Below are 23,666 nucleotides of genomic sequence, written 5' to 3' on the forward strand. Positions count from 1 at the left end.
AGTTCAAGAAATGTAGCCATGCTTCATCAGAAAGAAAGAGCATTTAAGGATCCACCTTTCTATCGTGAAGAAACTGTAATAGTCGGTTACAGTACTGACATCGAGCAACAGTATCGGAATTGGACAGTTTATTTATTTTATTTAGCTTATGGCTACATCACAAAAAAGTATTTACAGTTGTATCAAATTACAGACTAACATAGAAGGCCACATATGTAATCTATTGATCCCTCCGTCACCACAATCAACTCTGTTGGTGACAGGGTAAGCTCTCAGAGGACATTCTTGAATTACATGGTGAAAGCATACTGTTCAGTACCACAGTCACAACTTGAAGAAGATAATTTATTCCACTTGCACGTAACATGCTGCCCATCAAATATAATTTGGCCATATATATATATTGCCTTTACATAGGCACCCTGTTTCTTCAAATTGTTTATACCACCGTTGAATGTTCTTTGGTGATGGTGGTTTAGCACGAAATTGAATATGAAATGCCCGCTGAACTGCGATCACTGATTGAGTACGACTAAATTCAATAACACAAAATGTCTGCTTGTGTCTGTGTATGTGCGGATGGATATGTGTGTGTGTGCGTGCGAGTGTATACCTGTCCTTTTTTCCCCCTAAGGTAAGTCTTTCCGCTCCCGGGATTGGAATGACTCCTTACCCTCTCCCTTAAAACCCACATCCTTTCATCTTTCCCTCTCCTTCCCTCTTTCCTGACGAAGCAACCATTGTTTGCGAAAGCTTGAATTTTGTGTGTATGTATGTGTTTGTTTCTGTATCTATCGACCTGCCAGCGCTTTCGTATGGTAAGTCACATCATCTTTGTTTTTAGATATATTTTTCCCGCGTGGAATGTTTCCCTCTATTATATATATATATGTGTCCCTTAGTTCTAATTTGGTCAAGAACTGACCATATCTTGTGTTGCAATTCAAAGCCAGGTTGATTCGCACAGCATCTTAGTTGTTCCATTGTAACATTGATCGGCCATGTATGTCTACAGTAGTTATTAATAATATTGAAGCCATTGTCAGCTAACATCCTTGCAGTTTCTAGAGTTGAGTGATGAGAGCGAAGCCTTCCTTTGCTAATGCTTTGAATGTCTGCGTGATCAGGGAGATGAGGATTTTTTTGTACAGGCTGTCCCAAAAAGAATGACCCGATTTTAAATAGAATTATTTATTAGAAAGAAGGGATTAACACCAACAAATTGCATACTAAATTACTCAGAAAATCCATCATAAATGTTCAATATGTCCTCCATTTTGGCTGCACGGACAACACCTAGCCGATAGCCGAATTCATCCCAAACAGAGCGTAAGGCGTCTTCTGTCGCTGAAGCTACAGCAGCTGATATTCTGGTTTTTAGTTCATCAATGTCACGAGGTAAGGGAGGAACATAAAAACATTGTTTAACATATCCCCACAGGAAGAAATCACATGGTGTTAAGTCAGGGGACTTAGGAGGCCAAGAGTGAAAAACCTGTTTCGCGGTCCTGTATGCCAACTTAACGTTGAGGCACGTTGGCATTGAGGAAACTGTGCACATTGTTGTGCCAGTGCAGTGGTGCTCCATCTTGCTGGCAGATGAAATTGTCAGAGTCAAGTTGTGGGAATAACCAGTTCCGTAGCATTGCAAGATATGGTTGTCCTGTTACGATTTCTTCCTCAAAAAAGTAGGGTCCATAAAACTTGATTTGCAAAACAGCACAAAAACATTCACTTTTGGTGAATCACATTCGTGTTCAATTGTTTCATGGGGATTTTTGAGCCCCCATGTACGCACATTGTGACGGTGAATCTTACTGCTAATATGGAAAGTTGCCTCATCCCTGAATATCAACCGTGACATAAAAGTGTCCTTTTCCATGTCCTCTAGAATAGCATTGCTAAAGTCCACTCGCTTCACTTTGTCAGTATCTCGAAGAGCTTGTACCAGTTGTAATCTGTATGGTGTGAGGGCTAAATGACGCCGTAACAGACGCCACACTGTCATGCGTGGTAACACAAGTTCTTGGCTAACTCAACACGTAGACTTGCAGGGCTCCAATCAAATGCTCGTCGGATTTGTTCCACTGTTTGTTCAGGAACGCGTGGCCAGCCAGGACTTTTGCCTTTACAGAGGCACTTTTGCCTTTACATAAGCACCCTGTTTCTTGAAATTGTTTATACCACCGTTGAATGTTCTTTGGTGATGGTGGTTTAGCACGAAATTGAATATGAAATGCCCGCTGAACTGCGATCACTGATTGAGTACGACTAAATTCAATAACACAATAAGCCTTCTGTTGCGCGGACTGGCTGCACGCTCCAGGTTAGTGCTCGTAGCGACATCTAGCGAATTTTTTTCTGAAACTCTAGTCCATGCCAATTACATCTAGCACTGTTTCAGTTACCTAGTGACACTTGTCTCAATATTATTACAACTTAAAATTGGGTCATTCTTTTTGGGACACCCTGTAGTTTGTACTCCGACTGTAGAGATGGAGGTGGTATCTGGATAAGCATGGGTAGTGAGCAAGTAGGTGTACATCTCATTGTGCCAGTTATAAGGTACATAGTATGGTTGAGCTGTGTGCCTAACAGTCCTATGCGAGTACTATTTATCCAAGCAGGGGAGAAATATTCTGCAACATTGTATACCAGTCTCAGAGTTGAAGTACAGTGTGTTGACACAGCGGAGCCCCATGACGTACTACAGAGCTTCTGGAAAATGTTATAGCAAGTTTTAATTTAGGCAGATGTAATTTGTAAAGTGAGAGTCCAATAAAGTGTGACCCATAGATATTTCATGTTCCTGTTATTACAGAGTAGCCTTCCTTCAAAGTAGGCTGTAAGCTCTTTGTTGGCCAACCTGTTGTTTAGGTGGACCACTGAGACTTCTGTTATAGTGATACTTGGCTGCAAGCTCCATTTGCAGGGACATACATCAGTAGTTGATAAACCATTGCTCAATACAGACTCGGTAACTTCTAAATCTCTGCTCTCATTGCAAGTGTTCACTCATCAGCATACATAAACTCTCTTGATGTGGCTTCAGGAGTATCTGTTATGAAAAACTGAACAGGAGAGCAACGAGTTAATTCACTAACATTACTTTGGAAGGTTCCAGTTTGAGTTTATGAAGAGATGCTGCTGACAATCAAATATTTTACATTATTAATAGTTGATAAATTAAATTATTTTATTAATATTATTATTTTAATATAATTAATTACTTTAATTGTAATTATATAAATTAAATTTATTAATATCTGTCTTGACGTGCTAAATGGTGCAACAGTTTATCTTGAACTTCATTGCAAAGCCACTACAACTTTCGTTTGGCTAAAACCAATGCACCATCTGCCAGAATCTGAGGAACCAGCTATAGCATATGCGGTAATTGGAGTCTATGTCTCCGGTATTGGTTCCCATGCAACATCAGGCACAGCACAAGATTTGTATGTGAAACGCCTTGTAATTCCAGCAGATGGCTCGATTACAAGTCAATACTGTCAGTGAATGCTATGAACCTTTTTTGGAGCACCAGACTGGTTCCTCTCATTATTGTCATATATATTTGTAAATAAACAGTTATCATTCTGTGTTGTTTACCTCAGAGATTTTGTTTTGTTTTTATGTAGGATTGTGTGGTATCTGGCTGTGGAGAGCTTTGTTATGGTGAAGACTGGGGGATTAATGAGAATGATGGCACAGAAGACATTTATCCACCATATCCTGAAGACTGGCAGTTTCATACCAAAGAGGTAGCCTGTTAAAAATGCATCTTTTTTGTTGTGCTCATCTATTGTTCTTTTTAGGACATCACACTTTCTCACAGCGTAAGACTTTTTAAGACATAGTGAACTGGCACTTCCTCAGTTGAGTGTGTGCGTGCAGAGTTTAGAGAAAAATGCGTAAAACCCTTTCTTTAAATGGTATTTGGTTAACATGACTCTGAAATAAGTAAACAAGATTCAAACACAGAAACTCTTGACTCACAGAACAGGTACATTACAGCCTCAGCTACCTGATAAGTTGAGTACGCCATTCAGTTTTACGTTGATTGTAGGATTAATCCTAAGACACTATCTTGTGCACAAAGCTAACATACTTTTCCCCTTGCTGAGTTTTTAATCAAGTGTTTACAACAAAAGTCTGCGAAACAACTGTGTTCATATAGATTCTAAGGACCTAAAATTAACTTAGCACATGGGACTTGACATACACGGAATTTCACTTTGAATTTCAGCTTATGATATAAAACTAGTAAATATCTAGAATATCAGATATTGTATATCTAAAAACACAGATGATGTGACTTACCGAACGCAAGTGCTGGCAGGTCGATAGACACACAAACAAACAAACACAAACATACACACGAAATTCAAGCTTTCGCAACAAACTGTTGCCTCATCAGAAAAGAGGGAAGGAGAGGGAAAGACGAAAGGATGTGGGTTTTAAGGGAGAGGGTAAGGAGTCATTCCAATCCCGGGAGCGGAAAGACTTTTACCTTAGGGGGAAAAAAGGACAGGTATACACTTGCGCACACACACACATATCCACCCGCACATACACAGACACAAGCAGACATTTTTCCTGATGAGGCAACAGTTTGTTGTGAAAGCTTGAATTTCGTGTGTATGTTTGTGTTTGTTTGTGTGTCTATCGACCTGCCAGCACTTTCGTTCGGTAAGTCACATCATCTGTGTTTTTAGATATATTTTTCCCACGTGGAATGTTTCCCTCTATTATATTCATATCAGATATTGTTGTAGATATAGATATAAAAGTGCCGAAAGAAAAGAATTCGATGATCAGGCTTTGTAGAGAATGCACAAGATTGAGTGCTGGTCATCCACTGCCTAAGATGTCATTGAACATTGCTACAGAGAGGTAAGTGGTCAGCACAATTCGTTCTCAAATGTAATTTTGCCTCTCACAAACAGTAGCCACCATCTTTCCTTCCAGTAGCTCTTCAGATGACGTCAACATTATGCCCAGTGCCATTCATTCCAGTCCTCCCATCAAGGAAAAAGTATTGAAAGTACTGGGAACTGAACTTGGGTCCCCTCCTTGGTAGCCTCAACCACTGTAAATGGCACTTCTATAATGAAAGCTATTTTTAATAATTTTGTGGAAAGGATGTAACCTTTTGTTGCCAAGGAGTATAAATTATAGCTATGACCAAACCACTAACAAAACACTTTCACAATTAATCTGTTAACGCAATTAAACCTGAATAAATTCTTCTCACCTATACAGGACTAATGGGTAGTGCATACACACACCTTTCTTCCCTAAATCCCTCTCCAGTGAATCCAACATCACCACTACAGAACACACAGCTGTCAATAACCTGAAAATCAATTCAGACCTTATTATCCTTCCCACAGACAAAGGATCAACCAAAGTGGTCATAAATTGCAGTGACTGTGTGGCTGAGGGTCTTCGCTAACTTTCTGATAGCTCTCCACCCTACCATGGTCTCATACCAGAAATCTAACATGACTTCCAGCCTCTCCTCAAGGCTTTATGTCCACCCCAAAACCTGACAACTGTACCCTTTTCCTCAACCCCCCCCCCTCAAAAAAAAAAAAAAAAAAAAAAAAAAACTCTCCTACTTTTTATGTATTCTCCAAATTCCACAATTGTGGCTAGGTTCAATGGTCCCACAGAACAAACCTCTGCCTTTGTTGACCAATACCTCATAACTATTGTCCATAACCTCTCATCCTGCATTCAATGCACTGCTCACTTCCCTCTCTACCTTTCCTCAGTTCCAGTTCCATTATCACGAAACTCCTTGTTGGTCACTTGGGTGTGACAAAACCCACCAACTCTTTCTAACTGTCCTTTCCAACTGCACCCAGACCCACAACTACTTTGCTTTCACAGGCCAAATCTATAAATAAATCTGTGATACTGCCATGTGTACTTGCATGGCACCATCCTATACCAACTTATTTATGGGTCATCTTGTCTGGTCCAGAGTCATTGGTAACATTTTCATGATTTGGACTTGTGGCACAGATAACCTTTGCTATTTCTTCTATAATCTGGATACCTACTATCAAATCAATTGCAGCTAGTCCTCAATTCAACAATCCGCCTTCCTAGATTTTGATCTTCATCTCTCTGATGGCTCTACAAGTACTTCTGGCCAAATTGAGCAAACCAGCAACCAATCTGCAGTTTGAGAACTGTTATCTGTTCCAAATCAAAAAGTCTCATACTGACAACCTTGCCGCCTGTGAACACCGCATCTGCAGTGAAGTGTAGGAGTTGTCAGAATATACTGATAACTTTACGAGAGCCTTTATTGACAGACAACATCCTGTCCCGTTCTTTCATAAACTAGTCTTCTAACTTGACACCAGTAAACCAGTTAATCAACCACTGATCACCACCCATCATCCAGTATCATACTGGCCTTTAAAAGCTCAACCTCATCTTTCACCTGAGCTTCGACTACCTCTCATTGTGTCCTGATAGGGGTATCCTATCTGCATCACCCAAAGTAATGTTCTGCTGCCCATCCAACCCACAGAATATCCCTGTCCCTTCCTGCTCCCAATCCTGTGCCCCATGGGTCATTCCCTTCTGGTTGGCCTAGGTGCAGGTCCTGTCCTGTACACCCAACCACCACCACCACCACCACCACCACCACCTACTACAGTCCAGTCACAGGTGTTTTCCACCCAGTAAAAGGCAGGAGTGTGTAAAAGCAGCCATACTATAAGGGTGTATTGTAATTAATGGTGTAAATGCATGCAGTTGAAAATACACAACACATGAAGCAAAAAAACTCTCAGTAAACATTGGCTCTAAAGTGTGTACTTTAGGAGCTACGAGCTCTTCTCCATAGTCGATACTGTGAAACAAATCTCTTCTACTGCAAGCTCTTTGTTTTCTATATTTTGAGAGGCAATACTGTGGACCAAAACAAGAAAACAAATGTCCAGTAAACATGGGCTCTAAAATGATAAAATTAAGAGCTATGAGCACTTGTTCAGTAGACGAGGTGTGTTTCACAGTACTGAAGACGAAGAAGTGTTCACAGCTTGAGGTGTAATATGGCATTCTTCGGACTAACGTGTCTCACATATATCGTCTTAGGCTGGCGAAAGATGTTCATGCTAACTTGAAACGTAGTTTAGCTGGTTTGTAAGTGTCAGGACATCCCGCTGTGAGAGATACTATTAACATATGTACAGATCAGGTGCAAAGGCTGCCAGCTCCATACTTCGACAACGTGCAATGGCGATTTTGCAGCGTTGTCTGCTGTCGAAGTTCGCTTGTTCTTTGTACATCATGGCTTGGTGGTGCCTTGGAGGACAGGGAGCAAACGGACACATGCAAAAATATAAATGATAAAACAACTAAATAACCATTGTTAGAACAGTCACTCTGTCGATTGCTAATGTCAAAGCAAGACGTATGCATGTTATAATAGTTTGTTGTGAGATAAAAATTAATAAAGAGATCTGTTCACCTAATGTTGTAATTGTTATGTGTAACAAAATACAGAAGAGTTATTTAAAAAGTGGTTACATAATTTCGTAGCTTGAATCATTTGAAGTTCTCTTCCAGTCCTAGAGTCTACCCGGGTGACAAAGTTATAAGGCAAGAATTGGTGGCACTGCATAGCACGTCTAGTACACCAAGAAAATTCAAGAAAAGTGATAGTACAAGAAAGTAATTACGGTAAGAAGTATCAGAGGCAATCTCACAGTGACAGATCATTTGGAAGGTACCATGTCATATTGGCTCAGTCCAGCTACAGAACAGCGACATTACCTTCCAAGCTCTTCATGTACTCACTCTAGAGCTCATGCTTACTGGGTATTTTTTTCATATTTTGATCCATACTGCCACTTCTCAAAATATGTAAAGCAGAGATTTTTCAAAATATTGAAGGTGAATAGCATTGGTTTGCATTTTTAGAGCCCATGTTAACTGAAACACGTTTATGGTATCACATACTTTCAACTCTGTGCATGTATGCACCCTGTGTATCAGCTATGCTGCAAGCACTGCACAGCATTCTCTGTGGGCTTCAAAAGTAACTCACTGTCTACTTGCTTGAATGGCCACCACAAACTGCGGTAAACTGCAGGCTTGACCATCTAGCCACCAAACAGGCTGCACACTACAACACAAATTATTTCAACAGCTTCGCCATGCAGGGCATTTGGATGATCCCTGCCAGCATAAGTTTCTCTGAACTATGCAGGTGGGAGTTCTCTCTCCAGCATACTCTATACGCTCACAATCCCTCTGGCCTAAACCTCTGCTAACTTGTGTAGCCCAGATTGTATGCTGCCTTGTCCAACCACTCCCCTCTCTCACACAGGCATATTCTCTCTCTCTCTCTCTCTCTCTCTCTCTCTCTCTCTCTCTCTCTCTCCTGACCCTCCTCTCCCCTCCATCCCCCCTCTTCCCCGCCTCCTTCCCCCTTTTTCCGCCCCTCTCGGTTTGTCTATCCACTACCTGCCTTCTCCATCGTCTCCAACTTCCTCCCCTTCTGCTCCCCTCCCCCTCTCCCTCTCTCTGTTTCTTTTATGTGTTCTACCCTCTCATTGTGCAGCTGCCGAGTCATCTAACAAAAGACCAGCCTCATATTATCCCAGTGTTCCTCCTTGTCTTGTGTGTCTGTCCATATCCCCTCCCCACATCCATCAGCCCAGGCAACAGTTCTCAATAATCAATAATCAGCTCCACCATGGTCTTGGGAACGTTGTTTGGATGTCTATGTGGTTGTTGTGTGACTTTTGCAAGAAATTACGAAGAGCTCAAAAGCTAGCATGAATATTGTTACCTGTTACGTATGTCTACATGCCACACATCAGTTCACTATAGGTGAGCAGTTGCCTTTCACTTATTGTACATATTGTTCCATTTAGGAATTTCCATTATTGTTATAAAATCTTCTCAGTTGACTCTATTCTTGTTACGTGACACTTCTCACCTCTGAACTTTGTTCTTCCATTCAAAGCTCTCAGTTCACATACATACCATCCGACATTGCCATTGTGCTAAAGTGTATATGTTCACTTGCAGTGTGGTGTGCGCATGTAATCCATTATGATACTCTCAGTAGCCCATTTAAATGTTAATGACCATAGCAGCGACTGTATTCTGCCTGTGTTGGCTGACCTCTCACTGTTGTCCGTGCCTTGAAAAAGGTGCAGTTGGTACCCAGTGTGGCATCACTGTAGTGTGACTTGGCAAACATCAAATACCATTAATTTTAATCAGAGTATAGAAATATTATATAAATGCATGGTGTCATTCATATAACTGATTCGCCTCAATGGGCAATGAATAAACAACATTCAGTGTGGATGCACAATTACATTCGATCTCCAGTGGGAAGCTCAAAGTAGTGAGAATAGAGGACACGCACTGTAACTGTGAATAGGTGGTGGTAGGTTGGAATGTAAATCAGCTGTGCAGCGTGCCAAGATAGTCTGCGCATTTGTGATAAGCACTGTGTCCTGACGGCACAGTGGTTAATGCAACTGCCTAGTAAGCAGGTGTTCCTGGGTTTGTGTCCCAGTCCAGCACATATTTTCACTTGTCGCCGCTGATTTCGCATAAAGTCCCGATGCAGCTGATATCATTAGTTTCTTCCCTTTCTTTTCTTCACCCTTCATCTTCAGTTTACATAACAATTTGTAGAAATATGTTTCCAGTATGTGCTTCAATTTTTTTTAAGCAAATCATCAATGACCTACCCTGGTAGGCTATATATGGGCTTCCGTTGTTAACGTATGTAAGTTGAATGAAAGAAATGTTACAGTGTAATTTTGTTGTGAGTGCTGAGAAATGCTCATAACATAAACACTATGTACAGAGAGACCGTTAGCATTATCTGGAGGCCAGTGGTTACTGGTAATTCCTGTGGTTGATCATGTCATTTACAGTAAGATTTTCATGTCGGAAGTAAACCAGAGCAACTTCATTTGTCTAAGAGAATTCAAGGAAGTTGCAGTGAACAGCTGTATTATTTTTAATATTTGTCGAAATAAAATGTGTCCTCATCATTTTTTATTTTCAGCAGTGCCTATGTTCTGGATGTGAAGGTGTCCACGCTGCCTTCTGCTAAATAACCTTTCCTTCCTGGCTTGGCAGAGTACAGTTTGACCATCACAAAGTTGTGTACATTATTGCAATTCCCTTAAAAAAAAAAAAATAAAATAAAAAAAAGAACTCCAGTGCTTCAAGAAATGAATAATAGATTCACCCAGAAATTTTCGAGAATGTGAGGGTTCTGTATTATTTTTCCAAGAAAGTCCCAGAATAGCAACAATCAAACTAGTCAACTGTTATAAATTTAGGCAACTGTTAGAAGTTGTGGAAGGGCATCCATTGTCAGGCTGCACATATTACTCATTCACTATCTATTGACTAGCCACCACATTTCTCTGGTTTAACATATGCAAACACAAAAGAATGACAAAGAGTCAGTCAGGATGCCTATCAGCATCCCATATTGAAGAAGTTCTACTTGAAAAGCAAGACTTCATTTTTATAAGCTTCACTCTCGATGGCCATCTTACTAGCTAACTTGTAGTCAGAAGCGCAGTGTTTACAGATATGTCAACAGATGCTTGATACACTAAATTAATTAATAACAGTGACTGCTTGTATTTACTCAAATAAAATTTGCACATTGTCTTAGTATTTTTCATATATCAAAACATTCTTCATTTTCGAACATCTGTGGCATATAATGATGGGAATCAAATGAAAATAAATCAACTGTTTAAGATTGTTTCATTTGATTATTGTGTTTCACTTAATATTATTGTGTCATCAACTTTTTTAATGAATAGTTTGATACAATGGCAATATTATGAAAAGGATAGATTGCTGATCACCATATAGTGGAAATGTTAAGTGCAGACAAGTACAACAAAAAGACTGCTAAAAAAAGTAAGCTTTTGACCAAAGAGCCTTCTTCTGAATCACACACACACACACACACACACACACACACACACACACACACGACCACGACCACGACCACTGCCTCTGGCTGACAAGGCCAGATTGCAAGCAACAGCGGATGATGGGAGAAACATTCTGGGTGATGGGGGTCATGAGTGAGGAGGCTGGAATGGGAGGGGAGAGATAGCAGGGTAGCATGGGGGACAGTAAAGTGCTTCTTGTGGGAGCATATGGGTTAGAGAAGGGGAAAGGGTAGGGCAGCTAAGTGCAGTTGATTTTTGGCTAAAATCTTGGGTGTTTAGCAGTCTTTTTGTTGTGACTGTCTGCGACTCAAAATCTCTATTATATGGTGAGTAGCTGTCTATCCTTTTCATATTATTATTGTTATTCTGTAATGGATTTTTCAATAGTTTGGTGTGTTGCTTTTATTATGTGTGTGTGTAATTTAATTTCAGTGCCCAAATGAGCTTTTTAATTATTTACTTGAAAAAGCCATCCACTAGGAAGTGACCATCTGTATGTATTTTAACCCCATAATTTGAGTGTTGTTTTGTGGTGAATTCAGTGTTAGGACTGTTTTTGAATGGTTCAAGTAGTAAAACAGAAGGAGTACACAGGATGTGAACTGCCATTCACCTGCAGGTGGTTGGTTATGTCTACTCATATTTGTATAGCATTAAAAAAAATAATTTTTTTTGTACAAATTAGAATATGATGATAGATGTATTGGTGGTATAAGAGGAAGGGAACACAAATAACCCCCAGGTGAAACATATAAAGGTTAGGTAAAGAGACTAAAAAGTACCAATGTACTTGAAGCCATGATTCAAACTCTAGAATGCCTGTGATGAGCCACAGCCACATAATACCACCACCACAACAACTATAACTCACTCTTCTCTTCTTTATTTTATCTATATTATTAATAAGCACATTTCTCATTGCTTTTACCATAGAATGTTCCTGAGAAATATTAAGTAACTTGATTACATTGTTCCCTTTCTAGATGAATTACATTGAAGATGCAATAGTGAAGATAAAGAACTCTGGAAACCATTACTTCAGGAAAGGAAACATGACGAATGCAGAATCTAAATATCAAAAAGCTCTCCGGTATATAGAATGGTAAGATCTGACATGTTTTCATAAATAAGATAAAAAAATGATGTAAGAAAGGAATTTAGTCCATGAAGCCACCACTCTAAGTCGATAATTATATAATTTAAAATTATGAGACAGAATTGCTGACCAGCACATAACTTCATGATGCAAAAATTTTAGTACTGTCAATAAACACCCACAAACATGAAAGTACACAAAACTATTGTAGTTCCCAGAACTACTAGCCCTTTCTTAGGAAGGAAAGAGGGTTAGGTTGGAGAAGGTTAAAAAGAAAGGGCAGATCTCTGAAACCCTGAGAGGAGAGAGTCTCATCTGTTTTGAGGATCAAACATGCTGCATTTACTGTCAAACCCACTATTTTTACTTCTGCGAAACACTACTGCCTTTGATAAAACATTGATTGTACACACCTGTTTTTCAGCAGCAGGTGTGAATGGAACTGAGAGCAATTGTTAGCTAATCAGTGTTGTTTTACAGAAAAGTGTTGTAAAGTAGTGAAGTTATTCTCTATTTAGCCATCAATCCATTTATGTGGATATTTATTCAGAAAAACTGCCATTTGTGATCATCTGTGGGCAACATGCCTTCTGCATGACTTACTATCCATAAATGTTGTCTCTAATTGCTGTTTCTTGTTGGTCTCAAATACAGTGGAAGATCCAGGATGGAATAATGACAATATTATGAAAAGGCTATCCTCTGTATAGCAGAGATGCTGAGTCACGGATAGGCACAACAGAAAGACTGTCAAACAAGTAAGCTTTTGGAGAGAGTTGTGTGTTGTCTAATCCCATTGAAAGCCTTTCAGCTGAGAACTTACTTGTTTGACAGTCTTTTTATTGTGCCTATCTGCGACTCAGCTCTCCACTATATGGTGAGTACCAGTCCATCATTCTTACAATTTTGGTATCAAATACAATATTTACAGTGTTGACTGACACCTAGATTAATTTTCTATATTTAGGTACTTTGTGTCAGTTTACTATCCTCACTTCCCATATGTTTCTGTATATGCACCAAAATTTATATTTTTCTGCTGTGTGATGAATTCCAGAATACTACGTACAGTAGTCTCCATTGTCAAGATTCTTTTAACATATTTAGGACTATACTTTCTGAAAACATTGTTTAATATTACTACTTTTCTCTTGTGGCCATCATCACATCAGTAGAACCACCATAGCATTTACGGTATGTTTTGATTCCCCCCCCCCCCCCCTCTCTTTCTTTCTCTCTCAAACAAACACAGAATTTGCTGAGTACTTCCATCCCAAAAATTTTACTCATGCCCTAAAAGCAACTCTGAATATATGAAGGTTGACCTTCGTAACTCTTCAACAGTTGGCAGCATTGGTATGCAGCAGTTACTGGCTTGTTCCGTAGCCTCTTCTCTACAGCTCCAGTTGGCAGGAAGCCGTAGCATTGAATGGTTGTGTTGTTATAGTGTATAATATGGAATCCTGCGCTGACGGTCGGTCAATGCGATTTAAGCAATGTGCAGTCATTGAATTCTTGACAGCAGAAGGTGTCACCCTAAAGGGGGTTCATCAGAGAATGAAAGCAGTTTATGAGGATTGTGTTGATGTGAGTACTGTGCATCTTCATTATCGTAACGCGAGAGGAGTTCCTGACAACTTTCAAGTCTGTGCGTTTTCATTTCAGGAGTCAACATCCGGGGTACCCATCTTTCGATAGCCAAGCAAAGCAATAATGTGACCCACACATTCTTGTGAAATGCCGATTGTTCTTGCAATTTCTCTCTGAGTGATACGACGATCGTCCTGAATCAATCTGTCAACATTTTGCTTGTGAAACTCGGTGGTTGCTGTCACAGGACGTCCAACTCTTTGTCTATCATGCAGGTCAGATGTTCCTGCCTCAACATCTTTAAACTTACTTGCCCAAAGATGCACAGCATTCAGATCAACACAATCACCATAAACTGCTTTCATTCTCTGATGGATCTCCTTTGGGGTGACACCTTCTGCTGTCGAGAATTCAATGTGCCTGCACATTGCCTACATCGCATTGACTGACTGTCTGCGCAGGGTTCCATACTTTACACTGTAACAACACAACTGTTCAATGCTAAGTGCCAACTGGAGCTGTAGAGAAAAGGCTATGGAACAAACCAGTACCTGCTGCATACCAATGCTGCCAACTTTTGAAGAGTTATGTAGGTGGAGGCATTACTTTTCAGTCAACCCTCATACTTTGAGAGGATGATAATTTTATTCATCCCTATTCTAACACAAGGAGTACAGACACTGAAAGATACATTCTGGAAACAATCCTTAGGCTGAACTTAGGAGTTTGTCTGTTGTATCCTTCCTCCCACAGAGCTACTCCAGTGAAGTATGCAGGAGATACTCAATTGAACATGCAGAACACAAGAGCTTTATTTTCAGTATTTTGGGACAGACTGTGGGGCATGCCAGGATAACTCCATTGATAAGAGCAATGGTCACAAAATGCAAGGGTGTCATGACCTGAATTGAAACTGTTAACAGTCATTTCCTATTTCCAGTGTATAGACTTCAATGCAGTAAATACAGCATGCCATGCTCTTCTCATAATGCTATTGAGGTTACACCTATGACCTACTCACTTTACATCAATACAATGCACACTTCTATAAATGAGTAAACGTTACATAGAAATAATTTCTCCCTACTGCCAATAACTGATTACATTTCTCATTTGTGTTAATTAATACAGTAAAGTATTATTCTGTGTTCACTCTAGTTTAAAATAAAATCTTGCTACTTGGTGATATTCTTGCCAACAGGCTGCGCTCTCAACCAGAATGTATCAACGCTGCAGCAACCACAGAACTAGCATGTCTGCAAAATCTGGCTGCAACAAAGTTACGTCAGAATGTTTACCGTGAGGCTCTAATGTACTGCAACCGTGCTCTGGCACTGGATGCACAGAGTGTGAAAGCACTGTACAGGCGTGGTCAGGCTTGGCACAGGCTCGGGGATTACCAGGCTGCCCAACGTGACCTCGGTATAGCATTGACATTGCGGCCAGATGATACTCTTATTAAGGGTGAACTCAAATCTGTCCAGCAGGATGCTGTCCATTACTATAAATCTGAGAAACGTCTCTTCAAGATGATGTTTCAGTGAGTGTTTGAGCTGCAAACTTGCAAAGTGACTATTTCAGGGGTGACAGGTACAAAAGGTAAAGTGCAATGTTATACATTTACTGGTAGACCATACCAGCTGAAGAAAGTGGTATAAGTTTAGGTAAAACTCAGGTGATTGTTACCAAATACAGATGTGCTAATTCTGAAATGGGTTTATCTTCAATCTGCAAGACAACAGTGTTATTAATAGGTATCCCATGACTACAACAGTGTTAATTATAACTTCCCAAACTAAAAGCTTTGGATATTTTTCAGAAAGGATTTTTATATACATGAAAATAAAATTACCAAATGTTATGTTATGTTGCAGGATGACTGACATCACCCTACCACAGGTAGGTATGAAACTTTAAGCTAGTTTGCAGTCTCACCACCAACAACAGTATTAATCTCTGGACACTAAAAAAATTGAATCATTATCTACATACAGAATGTTTGGAACTTCTTGCGTGAGACAGCTCATCCGTTCAGCCTGGAAATTAACTAGGGATTCTACCACATGCATGCTAGTAGGCTAGAGAAAATAGGAAAGATAGAGATGCGGTAGTGGGAAGGCACTCGACTTGCATTTGGGAGAGCTGCAGTTCAGATCACCATCCACCCATCCATCCAGATGTAAGTAAATTGCTTATGTCTTGTATCAATTTCATTGCAGGTCACAGAGCAGTTTTACTAGAGATACGTGGTATACATAAATGTCTCTGTAAAGAGTCAAACTTGTTTGTCAATTTCGGTGTTTCCTGCCAAGCAGGTGTGCAGTACCAACCAAATTGGTCAAACTTATTTCACTTTTGAAGAAGATGTCACATTGTGTGTAATTGTGTCATGAAGTATTTAATCACCGGAGAGTAGTGTACGATGTGCAGTGCAGGATACAAAACTTTAAATCTGTGCCATTTGCCAGGTATCTCAAAATTACAGATAATAGTCCAGCAATTAGTTGGTTCTTGTTTGATAAATGCATATGTAAGCCGTCAAATTTGTTTGTAAATCAAAATTTCTGTCAGTCTGTTTTACAAAAACATCAAGGAACACTTGAAATTTGACACATAGTTTGATCTTCTATGGGTCCAAAAGTTTCAGGACGTATAACTTCTCATGCTTCACTAAGGCACCAAAGAATTCCAAATTAAACGTGCCGACTGCTCCATCTGTATTTTGATCAGAGCACTGATATATTTATTAAAAATTATTTTCAGAAACATGTACGAATAAAAATGCAGACACAGAGAAAAATATTTATAATCTGTTGCTGTATCTTAGGAAATTGTGGGGATAAAATTGGAAACGTGGGCTTAGTCAACTAGAATGGTGTTGGCGGACTGCTTATGCACGATCACAGATTAATTTAAAACATAAGTTATAAAATTCTGTCAGATGTGTAAAAAGAAATATATGGTGAAGTGATAGGCATGGAAGTAAATGAACTAATGTGAACTATGAAATATTTCCACTTTATGGACTTCAAAGTTGTAAATACAGCATCTCACAATGCGATAAGATTACATCTGTGACCTAATCACTTTACATCAATACAATGCACACATCCATAAACAAGTAAATGTTATATTGAAAATAATTTCCCGCTACTATTAGTAAATGAGTACAGTTCCCATAATGTGTAATTAATACAGTAGAATATTATTCTTTGTTAACATAGATTTAAAATAGTAATATAAAAATCTTGCTATTTGGTGATATTCTTGCCAGCAGGCTGTGCTCTCAACAGAGTGTATCAGTGCTGCAGCAAGCACAGAACTAGTGTGCCTGCTAAATCTGGTTGTAACAAAGTTACACTTCAGTGTCTACTGTGAGGCTTGGATGTACTGCAGCCATGCACTGGAACTGGATGCACAAAGTGTGAAAGCATTGTACAAGCTTGGCGCAGGCTCGGTGGTTACCAGTGTGGCCTCAGTATAGCAGTGGCACTGCAGCCGGATGATACTCTTATTGAGGGTGAACTCAAATCTGTCCAGTAGGATGCTCTCCATTATTATAAATCCAAGAAGCCTCACTGAATATTTTTAAAAAAAGAGCACTCTCTCCTGTAATTGGAAAAGTAATAAACCTACTCACACAAAGAAAAGAATTTTTAAAGCCATCAGGATAAAATGGTAATATATGATCTGTTCAAAGAATTCCATACTTGGTCCACAAAATTTTTCTGCATTTATCTTTTACTTATTGTATATGGTCTCCTTCAAAATACTCTCCTTCACAATTGACACAGCACTCCAAGTGCCTCTTCCACTTCCGGAAGCAGTCTTGGTATGCCTCTTACTGGATCGAGCAAACCGTCTATGAATCGTTGGAAATCTTTGTCGTTTATATGGGGTTTTCAACTTTGGAAATAAAAAAAAGTCCGCAGGGGCCAGATCTGGAGAGTATGGATGATGAGGCAGCACAGTGATTATGTCTTTTGTGCAGTAGTCATACACCAACAGGATGAATGTGTGGGTGCATTATCATGCTGCAAGAGCCATGAATTACCTCACCACATTTCAAACTGTTCTTATTATTATTATTTTTGAGCTTTTCCTCATTACAGAGGCTTATCTCCAACATAATAATTTACTTGGAAATTAAAATACAAACAATAAACGTTCTTAAACTATACTCTCAAAATATTTCTCCAGGTGTTTCGATCTTGCGTGTCCTCTTCCTCTGTGCCCATTCTCCTCATTGTGTGCTGTACATTTTGGAGCCAGGTGGTCACAGGTCGTCCTCTTCTTCTTCTCCCCTCCGGTTCCCACTCCAGTATCAATGTTGGTATTCTGGCTTCCTCCATTCGTCGTACATGCCCGTACCACTGTAATTTCTTCCTATCCATTACGTCATATATTCTTTCTTTTATTTCCATTCTCCTTATTACTTCGGTGTTCCTTATCTTTTCTTTCCTGGAGATTCTTGCCGATCTTCTCCAAAAGTCCATCTGTAGAGCTTGTAATTTTCTAATGTGCTTCATGTTAATTGTCCAGGTCTCCGTTCCATACAGAACCACACTCTCTAATATGGATTTGTATATTAATTTTTTAGTTCTGCTCATTACATTCCTGCTCCATAAGACTGAGTTAAGCATCACAATGACCCTCCGTCCGCTACTAATTCTTTTATTGATTTCTAACTCTGATTTTCCCTCGATTTCTAAAATGGATCCCAAATAACAGAAACTGTTCTCTTCTCACATTTCCTCACAGGTGTCACAACACTTCCTGATAGTACCATCGATTAGCATTTTGTCCCTGTGGCACAAATTCATGATGGACTAATTCTTCAAAGTCAAAGAAAACTATCAGCATGGCATTGATATTTGACCTGACTTGATGAGTTGTTTTGTGTGTGTGTGTGTGTGTGTGTGTGTGTGTGTGTGTGTGTGTGTGTGTGTGCATGCTTGAAATGTTACATTCTTGAGCAATCTCTCGGACAGTCAATCTCTGGTTGGTATGCACCATTTCCTTGACATTCCTGACATGAGTGTTGTCTGTAGTTGTCAAAGTGTGTGCTGAACGAGGATTATCTGTAACTTCCGTCTGGCCATTTTTAAACTGTGTGAATCATTCGTAACATCAAATGCAGCTTAAGCACTCATCACTGTAGGCTTCCTGCATCATTTGGTGTGTCTCTGTAAAGTTTTTCGTGAGTTTCATGCAAAATTTAATGGAGATATGTTGCTTCTTTAACTCTCCTATCTTGAAATTTGCAAACTGCGTGACACAGCATTCTACTCAATACAGCACTGAACAATAACTAGCAGACATACTATGATGAAACTTACGACAGTTACATATTAATCAGAGGCGTGTGCAGGTATACAAACTGCATTTTGCTCCAACACACCACTGGCGAAACATTATGAATGTCCCAGAATTTTTTGAACAGACCTCATATTGTCACACACAGGGTAGCCTTAGTCTTATGTTGTCTTAATATTTCAGTACAGTAGTGGGTTTCCACTTGGATGTTTTAAAGATCATGCAGATATTGGGTTTTACGTTAAGAATGGCTGAACCCCTATAAACATTACTACTAACTGTAAAGATGACCTGTTGAGTTGCAGGCAGATGTGACAAAAAGAATGTTGCACATTATAGCTTTCAGCTAAGTCTTCTTCAGCAAAGAAAGCATGTAATTGGAATCTGGAGTAGAGCAGGAAACAGGGAGGGATACTGGAGTATTTGTGGAAGGAGAGAAGAGCACTGTCTGGTGGGACATGTAGGGACTAGATGGCGGCCTGACAAGACTGCAAGGCACAGGTTTGGGACATGGGGTGTGGGGGAAAGAATAAGGAAATGAGAGAGGAGCAGTAAAGGAGAGAGGACGTGCAGGTGCATTGCCGGAGGGTAGCACACAATGAGTGAAGGGCCATGGAAAGTTGGATCCCCCCCCTGCAACACTAGCGTTTCTGAACTGCACAGATGGGAGTTATCTCCTTTCCCAAAATTATCCCAGCCTCACAGTAACCTACAGTCCCTTCTGTCCTATCACCTCCTCCCTTTTCACAGCCCCTCACTCTCATTTTGTGCTGCCCTCTGCCAATGCAGCTGCTCATCCTTTCCCCTCCCCTTCTCCTCTCCATTTCCACTCCCCATTTTTACCCCCGCACCCCGCTGTCCAGTGGTGTGCCCACTAACCGATGGGATGCCTGGCAGTCTTGTCAGGCCACCATCTAGTCCCTGCACATCCTGCCGGACAGTGCCCTTATCCCCACCCATACCCTGCTATCCCTTCCCCTTCCCTGCCACACTCCAGATTCCCATTCATGTGACAGTCACATTCCGGTGAGAGCTGGTGGTGATAGGCATCATGTGTATGTGAGGTGTGCTTGCCTGTGTGAATGTGTAACATCTTTTTTGTTGTGCCTGTCTACAACTCAACAGGTCATCTTTATGGTGAGTAGCAAACTATCCTTTTCCTAATACTGCTGATATACTAACCTGGAGTTCCCATTGTTTGACCATCTGTAAAAATTGCATATACCATATCATTGGGAAAGGTACACACACTGGTTTAATACACTGACTGCCACACACTCAGCAATGGGTGTTTCACCGCTATGCCACACTCACTGCGTCAGGCATGTGGCCGCAGAGTAGTTGATGTGTGAAAGCAATGTGGATGCGCTACGTTCTCCAATATGCATGTCCACTACTATAGTAATAAATCTGGTAAGAATGTTTTCATAAGTGATTTACCCACATCATCTGACAATATTACAATGTTCAGCAGAGAGTATGTGAGATTAAACTAAGCGTTTCTTAAACTATGCACTTTGGGCAATACGAAGGTTGGCTAGTTTCACAGTGAGCTCTTTATGTGATGTTTGGAGACTTCGCAGTGCCAACACAGTGTTCAGTTTCCTACATATTATATCATTATCGCTCCCCACCTTGTCCTGAGAAGTGTTTGACATGCTGTTGTGGTCTATGAACATCACACAAACAACTACAACTGTAGTGTAGCAGTACAAATTGCAGATTAATAAATACAATTTTAAAGGATTTTTCTTGCATCCCATAGACTTTTCAATGCAATAGCCTTGCAGTAGTCATTCTTAAATGATGTTTTACTAATATTAAAATGTGCCAATTTCACAGTTTTTCTATATCCACAATGCGATTAGAATTTCTGAATTTGAACATTATCAAAGTGCCTTTATTTAGGCTTGGTACTAGATAAAATAGTCAGTATGGGCGTAAAAAGTCACACTTTTGTATAGGCCATATGGCTAGAAATTAAGAAATTTAGTGTTTTTAATTAATCCAGTTTAGTAGCATCAGCTGTCTCATCCATAACAGCCAACCATGAAACTGCTTCAACCTAATCGGTGCACCAAGCACAACTGCAGCACACCTAAGCACCAGAAAATGGAGTGGAGACTATCACTGTCATCATAGTGATTCATTGTGTATTATGACAGAGAATATTTTCTGTGTTGATCATCAGTTACATTGAAAACTTGGCACTTTTCTCATTTATTATGCCCGATTTTGAAATATTTCATTCTGCAAGCAACATCTCTTTTTGATATAGTACCTAATGCCATATACTCACAACACCGATTTTGCACATACATTATTCATTGTGAATAAGGGAGACCACTGTTCAGGATATATGAGTGTATGGCATTGGTGGCCAGGAGACCCCTCGGGGGGCGGTTCGGCCGCCGCTCCACAAGTTCATTAACACCACTGTGGCAACTTGCGAATGAATGAGGATGAAATGATGATGAAAGACACACAACACCCAGTCATCTCGAGGCAGAGAAAATCCCTGACCCTGCCGGGAATCGAACCCAGGACCCCGTGTGCAGGAAGCGAGAACGCTACCGCAAGATCGTGAGCCGCGGACACTGTTCACGATAAGCCGACGGTATTGCACAAGATGTCAAAACTTATTACACTTTGGTTTAAGTAGCTTAGTATTAATTTATCCATTTTACTAGTTGTTGAGCTCTGTGGTTGTGGATCATATTACTTTAAGAAATACAGCAACCAGCCTTGATCATTTATTAAAGTAATAATTTAGTGGTTATCAGTTTGGTGATTGGAGTCAGATGTCAGCTAGCAACAGTTCTTTCTTGGCCCCCACATGCTCACTCTGTTTTGACAGAATATACAGAGCCTTATCAGGCAGGACAGGTTACACAGGATCGAGGGAGAGGAGCCAAACGAGGAGTGATCTGTGCAACACCAGCTGGCAACATTGTAAGAGACCGCTGTCAGTTAAAGTTACCTTTCTTCCAGCTGTAACTGACAAGAACGCTCTCATCTTTCCCCTTCCCCTTATTTTAGAAATATTGAACGATTTTTAGTTTCAGACTTAACGATTAGATTTTATTGACGAATCATCGAGAAACATCCGAGTGGAAAGTGCACGCATTTCAGCTGAGAATCGTGGAAGTGCACGTGGTATTGTGAAGAAGAAGGCAAGAACAGCAAACAAAGGCAAGGTGGCTCGAGGAAATGTGGCGACGTGATTTGACAATGTAATCTGCAGAATGAGCTGAACCCCTCCGAAATACCCAAGAGCAACTTTGCGGCAATTTACAGACTGAGCAGGGAGGCAGTCTGTAATTTGGTTTAAGAACTACAGCCGTACATGAGGGCCCGTCGAAAAGCTACAGCCATCCCTTTGTACTTTCAGGTACATTTGTTTAGCAAATCCTGGAATGACTAAATCAGTTGAACAATTCTTATTAGTCTTCAAATTCAATGGTTATATTTTTCTTCAAGGTTTTGACAACTATCAATCTCTCAGGACACGGGTATAATCAAAAGCAGTAGGGGCTGACAACTCAGTTGCCACGAGTCAGCCAAGCGTCTCAGGGGGCATTGACGAAGCTGTGAGGATTCTCACTGTGGCTGCAATCGATAACAGTAGTGGCGAGAGTGTGTCTAGTAGTTGTGTTGGCTGGCTGCTTTGGGTATGGGGCACTGCAGTGTGCTGTGCGTAGTGAGCGTGCCCACAGCTTTTACCATTTGTCTTTGATTGGCTTGCTTAAGGAGAGACAGCAACGTGGTACAGGCCCACCTCGGTTCCTCGGGAGCCACACCGACTTGCTACCGAACGGCTTACGGAATTGCACAGAGGCTCATTTGCAGTAAACCTGCCGCTCAGTGCGCTCGCCTACCGAACCGACCGGCAGAGCGAGCAAATGATACAGAATAGTGCTAAAGGCACTATACGTACTTACAAAACAGGCAACACAGCAAGCACGTGGCACTCGAGAAAGAACTGGGATTAAATGGCTGTCTCCTACCACTCGACTCACTGAAACATCAATCAGAAAGTAATTTTAATCGAAATATAGTGAGAAGACACCAGCTTATTTAACAAGTATTTTCATCTTGAGATTCATCCACCAAAACCAATAAATGAAGTTGTGCTCTACTGTCCATTGTTAACACACTAATCGGCGCACCTGTGTATAAAGTGCACCTACTACTATATGTGCAAGAAAGTGACCCAATTACAAGCTAGCAGCACAATCTCAAAATGAGGCAGTTGGCTGGGACCTAATGCAACTGTGCTGTTTGATGCTTCAAGTGGGTGATTACTGAGTGGTAACACCTTCATCTGACAACTCGAGTGTGACAGTGAAGTTAACTGGTCGTATATAACAGGTGCAGGTGAAACCAAGTTCATTGTTGAAATATATCTAAAAACAAAGATGATGTGACTTACCGAACGAAAGCGCTGGCAGGTCGATAGACACACAAACAAACACAAACACAGACACACAAAATTCAAGCTTTCGCAACAAACTGTTGCCTCATCAGGAAAGAGGGAAGGAGAGGGAAAGACGAAAGGATGTGGGTTTTAGGGGAGAGGGTAAGGAGTCATTCCAATCCCGGGAGCGGAAAGACTTACCTTAGGGGGAAAAAAGGACGGGTATACACTCGCACACACACACATATCCATCCACACATATATGTGTGTG

General features: G+C 40.4%; 1 protein-coding gene across 2 annotated transcripts in view; it reads left to right on the forward strand.

Annotated features, from left to right (window-relative positions):
• Positions 1–16,677, forward strand: part of LOC126199023 (peptidyl-prolyl cis-trans isomerase D) — a 39,787-nt gene extending 23,110 nt beyond the window's left edge. The window contains exons 4-6 of one of the 2 annotated variants that reach the window (XM_049935719.1): positions 3,639–3,761; positions 11,960–12,078; positions 14,864–16,671. In XM_049935719.1, coding sequence (XP_049791676.1) covers positions 3,639–3,761; positions 11,960–12,078; positions 14,864–15,206 — 585 coding nt within the window. In that variant the 3' untranslated portion in view covers positions 15,207–16,671. Of the gene's footprint in view, positions 1–3,638; positions 3,762–11,959; positions 12,079–14,863 lie in introns of both variants that reach the window. The other variant, XM_049935720.1, reaches the window with a different exon arrangement.
• Positions 16,678–23,666: the final 6,989 nt, after the last annotated feature.

The sequence above is a fragment of the Schistocerca nitens genome, chromosome 8 (genome assembly GCF_023898315.1).
Source record: "Schistocerca nitens isolate TAMUIC-IGC-003100 chromosome 8, iqSchNite1.1, whole genome shotgun sequence".
In the NCBI taxonomy this organism is placed as follows: Eukaryota; Metazoa; Arthropoda; class Insecta; order Orthoptera; family Acrididae; genus Schistocerca; species Schistocerca nitens.